The sequence below is a fragment of the Patiria miniata genome, unplaced genomic scaffold (assembly GCF_015706575.1).
Source record: "Patiria miniata isolate m_02_andy unplaced genomic scaffold, ASM1570657v1 HiC_scaffold_7, whole genome shotgun sequence".
Lineage (NCBI taxonomy): Eukaryota > Metazoa > Echinodermata > Asteroidea > Valvatida > Asterinidae > Patiria > Patiria miniata.
Genome location: NW_024037074.1, coordinates 6,124,763 through 6,130,298, shown reverse-complemented (window position 1 = coordinate 6,130,298; position 5,536 = coordinate 6,124,763). Strand labels below are relative to the sequence as shown.

The following is a 5,536-nucleotide window of genomic DNA, read 5'->3' as shown; positions in this document are numbered from 1 at the left end:
GGATACCCGACTGAATAAGCCAGGATAAGAGCGCCCTCATAAGATCAAAATCCTCCATGTGGATGAGTTGGAGATAATGATGTTGTTGACATGACAAGTATTAATATTTTCACTATTTCCGCAGTTGTTCTGCATGTTTTTAAATATTTAATCGATGATCAAGAATCATAGATTGAAAACTTTGCATGAAGCGATTTCAATACAATCATTTCAGAATGTAGTTTGCTTGTCTTGCTTCTTGTTTGGTAAGGCAACGTTTTCCTTCAAGTTTCAACAAAAACAACTCGAGTTGTGTTTGCTAAAATTTAAAATTGTTAGTGTGTAGCGTACATGACTGACAAGGGACAGTAAACAAGTTCTACTAACTATTCACCAGCGCTGCAGTGATGGCCAATTTGAATGCAGATTTAAAGTCGTACCTGTCGGGCTCAAAGAACGGATCGTCAGGGGAAACCAGCAGCTTTGCGACATCAGGGAAACGGACGCTAGACACCGTGACAAACTGGTGGTCAGGCGCCCGGGGGAGTGGTGGTGGAAATGGGGGCGAAGGGGAGAAGATGTTAGGGGGTGACTTGGCCAGTAAGCCGGCCGAGGAGGATGGAAATGGCTGGTTCAACCAGGCGCAGAAGGATCCTTTCTGCCCAACTCTGGTGAGTATTCATCAATGTCAATATGTTTTCCAGATTCCATGTACATGTAATGTTTGTTAACATAATTTAATTCAAATTATTTTAAGGCAGTGTATATTTTGCCGGAGACGGCAAACCTTCAGTAAACGTTAGTTTGCCAGATATGCACTGAACATGCACAGTTACTGTTTTTTTGTTGTACTTAAACATTTTCCGGTGACAAATTTTAGTCTGGCTCCATGCCAATATTATCGTTTTAACCTCGTATTCACAAGATGGGATTCAGACCATTTTATAATTTCGGACTTTATTTCCCTTTTAAAAAAAATCCTCCAGAGCCACAAATCTGAAAAAGAAAATGTAATACTCTGCAATAAAATGTTTGAGACATGTTAAAATAATAAAAGAAGAATATTCCTATTTATTTGGGGATGGAAAAAAAAAACTAAAAAATGTGGCGGGGATCAGGATTCGAACTCGGGACATCCTACCCACTAGAGCAATTGCTTAACCACTGCACCGATTGTGCTACACAACTTTAGTGGGAATTTAATACATATTATAATTCAGCCCTATCTTAAAGAGTACAGCGCCCTCTGTTGATATGGATTGCCGCCGGCAAACCTTTAGTAAACGTTAGTTTGCCAGCGTTACCTCCGGCAAAATATCCACTACCTTATTTTAAAGAAGAGAAATTCTTTAAGTACCCTATGTTTACATGAATTCATTTTCCAAATTTATTTTTAATTTTCATGGTTATTACTCCTTTGACATATTCATCATGGTTTGATGAAGTTGACTATAAATTATTTTGTTCGATAAATTATTTTAGGCAAACTAGTTCATTTAACCCTATCACTATTTTGTACCACAATTATGTCATAAAACTCATACTTCATTGTATTTTGATTTCACAGTCACACACTCTTGCTGATAGTTTAGCCATATAATCACACAAACGTGAAACTGCTTAATGGTGAGAACCTTTTCCTTCCCCTTCCCTGAATTGAGAAATTATTTTAAAAATGCCAAAAATTTAAAGCAACCTCTTCTTTTTGTCTTTGAATGTCTCAGAGTAAACGACAGAGAATCTTGGGTTTCATGTCCTTTATCGTCGCTGGAGCCATCTGCTTTGCCCTGGCTGCCGTTTATGCCCCATTCATCGTCCTGCGAGCACGGAAATTTGCCCTCCTTTACACCCTGGGAAGCCTGTTCACAATAAGCAGGTACACAACGCACCTAGTCCGCAAATTTGGGATGAAAGATTTCCATATAACTTATAAGAAGTTCACTAATTTTCCTCTGTATTGACTAACAAGCCCCCAGATAGCAATTTCATGTCATCAAAGTCAATTTGAGCAGTGAGAAAATACAAGCATTTTCTTAGAAAACACTTAGAATTTTTCAGTCCACTCTCATAGGGTTTGTACACAGGATGTTGAGTGAACTTCTTATATGGAAATCTTTCCATTTGGGACTCTAAATACTGTGTATGAGAGTCCCAAAACTTAAGGTATTGAAAACATGTAACACACAAAAATAGACTGGCACATGAAACAACCAGTCCAACAACCCTTTTAGTACTGCATCGGTCAACTGTGTCAAAAGAAGCGTCTGGTACCGGTCTATTTCTAATACATCTCTCCGCAGTCTGCCACCAGAGTACTTAAGGGCCAATCTTTTCAAACAGCTGGACATGTACCAGTCTAGTCTTAGGCTTCAAATTGAAATCACTTGGCTTCACGCTCAGGTACAAAATGTTGACCAAAAGTCTCCTTTAAAAATTGAATTGAGACTTCAAACTTGGCTGGCGAAATACTGAGGACCTTGTCTTTGCCTAATGAACATTTTGGAAAATTGGTTAATAAGTAAGATTTGAGGCTTTGCATGGTGGAGATACTAAATAATGACAGGTTTGCGGAAACACCATGTGCGAATAATTTCTCAACTAAGAGAATGGTTCTGAAAAGAACTAGACGTATAAACCTTGACGTTCCGGTCAGTATGCTCTGACCGTCTTCAGAGCATACTGACCGGAACGTCGAGTTTACACCTCTGGTTCTTTTCAGAACCATTCTCTTAGTTGAGAAATTATTCGCACGTGGTGTTTCCGCAAACCTTTCATTATTTAAATTGGTTAATGTTACAACATTAGCACTGTGAAAAAAACAGATTGTGTGATAGATAAACAGGGCCCTCTGTTGACTTGAAAATCACCAGTCCAAAATATTTGTGACCAAAACAGATGAATATTTTATGTTTTATTTCTTCTTTAGTTTCTCCCTCCTGTGGGGCCCCTGGTACCACATCAAGCATCTGTTCTCAAAAGACAGGCTGCCGTTCACCGCCATCTACTTCACGTCCATGTTCCTAACGCTTTATTTTTCCCTGGTGGTGAGTTTAACCATTTTCTCTCCTATAACAATTCTCTAAAGGTGGAAGAGAAATTGAAACGCAAGACTCGAACAAAATTGAAATTGTAGAAAAAAACTAAGCATAATTTTCTCAGTTACAAAAACTCAAATTTTGAAAATTGTGAAACAGAGATTACTTGGAACTATGTAAACTTTTTTTCAAATGTAAAGCATGACCTTTCTTTGTTTTCTTTTTCGTTTTCAGAGGCAGGCAACCCTTCCAACAACTCTTTGTGCCATTTTCCAAATTATTGCTCTATTCTGGTGAGAATATGTTGTTATTTTCGTTATTTTTTAAGCATGGGGTGGAAATTTGTATTAAAAGTCCCCTTATGCACTACAGCTGGCAAAACTGAATACCTGTAGGTCGTGGAAAGTGAAGGAAAAACACCATCAGTGAAGGGCAAAATCCAATAGTGAAATTTCCAGTGAAGAACTGTTCAGATATATGGTTAAAAAAGGAAAGAAGTAAAGTCAATCACACCGGAGCCAATGTGGCCCATCAGGCCTGCGTTTATCTCCAGTTTCAGTTGCATGAAACGACTGAGAGTATTTCTATTCCCCCTGGATGGGATGCTAGTCCATCGCAGGTTACTCCACAGCTAATGCTGGTACCCATTCATACTCCTGGGTGGAGAGAGGCAAGTGGGGGTGAAGTGGCTTGCCCAGGGACACAACATGGCCTACAGCTGGATTTGAACCCTGACCCTCTGATCATGAGACCTTAACCCTAACCACTAGGCCACAGATATATGGTTGGGAGGAAAATCCTTGATTTTCCAGGGACAATCTGCAAAGTAAATAGAGTCTCAAAACTTGAAATATTCTTTTTCTTTGGGGATAGCCTCAGTTTGGAATGTATTACATTTGTGGCGGAAACAAACAGCGTCCCAATCAGTAACTAACGGGCAATTTCTAGACACACATTTCCAACTTCATGGACAGTGAAGAGCTTTCTCAAAGTTTCAGTGTCAAAATAAAAACCACAGTAAAATTGACACAGCATCTTCCCTCTGAACTCTATTTTATTCTTTACTTCTGTTTTGCAGGTACATTGTGAGTTACATTCCAGGCGGCCAGACTGGATTGAAGTTCTTCTCCAAGCTGTGCAAGGCCGCAGCCAGCAAGACGATATCAAGTGCCTTGCCGGTCTAGGACATCCTCCTCATCATCATCATCTCAAGACAACTCAGTGGACGGGTCCAGATTAGGCCCTGCCTCTAGGACATCCTCCTCCTCATCATCATCTCAAGACAACTCAGTGGACGGGTCCAGATTAGGCCCTGCCTCTAGGACATCCTCCTCATCATCATCATCTCAAGACAACTCAGTGGACGGGTCCAGATTAGGCCCTGCCTCTAGGACATCCTCCTCCTCATCATCATCTCAAGACAACTCAGTGGACGGGTCCAGATTAGGCCCTGCCTCTAGGACATCCTCCTCCTCATCATCATCTCAAGACAACTCAGTGGACGGGTCCAGATTAGGCCCTGCCTCTAGGACATCCTCCTCATCATCATCATCTCAAGACAACTCAGTGGACGGGTCCAGATTAGGCCCTGCCTCTAGGACATCCTCCTCATCATCATCTCAAGACAACTCAGTGGACGGGTCCAGATTAGGCCCTGCCTCTAGGACATCCTCCTCCTCATCATCATATCAAGACAACTCAGTGGACGGGTCCACATTAGGCCCCGCCCATCTTTGATAGTTGCTCATTTGTCACGGTGCTTGTGACAGAGTATGACCCAGATACCCTGGTCACCTGATCAAACTTTGTGATCTGATTGGTCAACGCGCACTGTTTGATTGACAGGGAGGGAGGGTCCCGTCATGAAGCCAGCTTCACAACTGCTAACACTTGAATTCATTCAACTTGAAACTGAAATGACACTGTGAGCTTTATACATGTATGTATATACTGCTAAGGGAGCTGCAATGGTTTGAGGAATGAAGGAGAAATACATGGGTGGCTCTAGTGCAGACGAGGTCTGCTGTTCGTCACAATAGATTTGACAGAACTTCATATACCTTTGATTTGTTTTGACCCGCACATGTAATGCGCAAAGGGACTAGGGCCGAGTCAATTCGAATTATTGAATATTAGAATATTGGACCTTCCATTCGATCGAATATTCAAATACTCGGTTATACCAGAAGGCGGATTTTTAGTCATCAGATTTCCAGTTAAAAATGCCATCATGAAGGTTTCATCATAATTTATTTCAATATATCATAACAAAGAATGCTTACTTTGCACATTAACGAATTTTATTTGTAAAAAAATCCAATTCCATCTTCTTGGATGGATTCTACATTTTATTGTTGGGAACATACATCACCTACCTTTAAGTGTCTGGAAAAACCTTGAAAGCTTTCAGAATGCAATATTTTTTTTATATAAAGTTTGACCTTTTCCCCTTTTAGTTTCATAGCATTTCGCCTCGGAATATTTGAATCAAAAACTAAATATTTGAATATTCGATAATCGAT

The 5,536-nt window shown here is 40.4% G+C and overlaps 1 protein-coding gene across 2 annotated transcripts; it reads left to right on the top strand.

Moving 5' to 3' along the window:
* Window positions 1–21: 21 nt before the first annotated feature.
* Window positions 22–4,618, top strand: LOC119744757 (protein transport protein SFT2-like). 2 transcript variants are annotated; one of them, XM_038220863.1, is made up of 6 exons: window positions 22–97; window positions 377–650; window positions 1,704–1,855; window positions 2,906–3,023; window positions 3,249–3,307; window positions 4,093–4,618. In XM_038220863.1, exons 2-6 carry the CDS (start codon window positions 387–389, stop codon window positions 4,196–4,198), a joined length of 699 nt encoding a protein of 232 aa, XP_038076791.1. In that variant the 5' UTR covers window positions 22–97; window positions 377–386; the 3' UTR covers window positions 4,199–4,618. The 2 variants fall into 2 exon arrangements, with proteins under 2 accessions (XP_038076791.1, XP_038076789.1); XM_038220861.1 differs by having other exon boundaries at window positions 51–245.
* The last annotated feature ends 918 nt before the right edge of the window (window positions 4,619–5,536 follow it).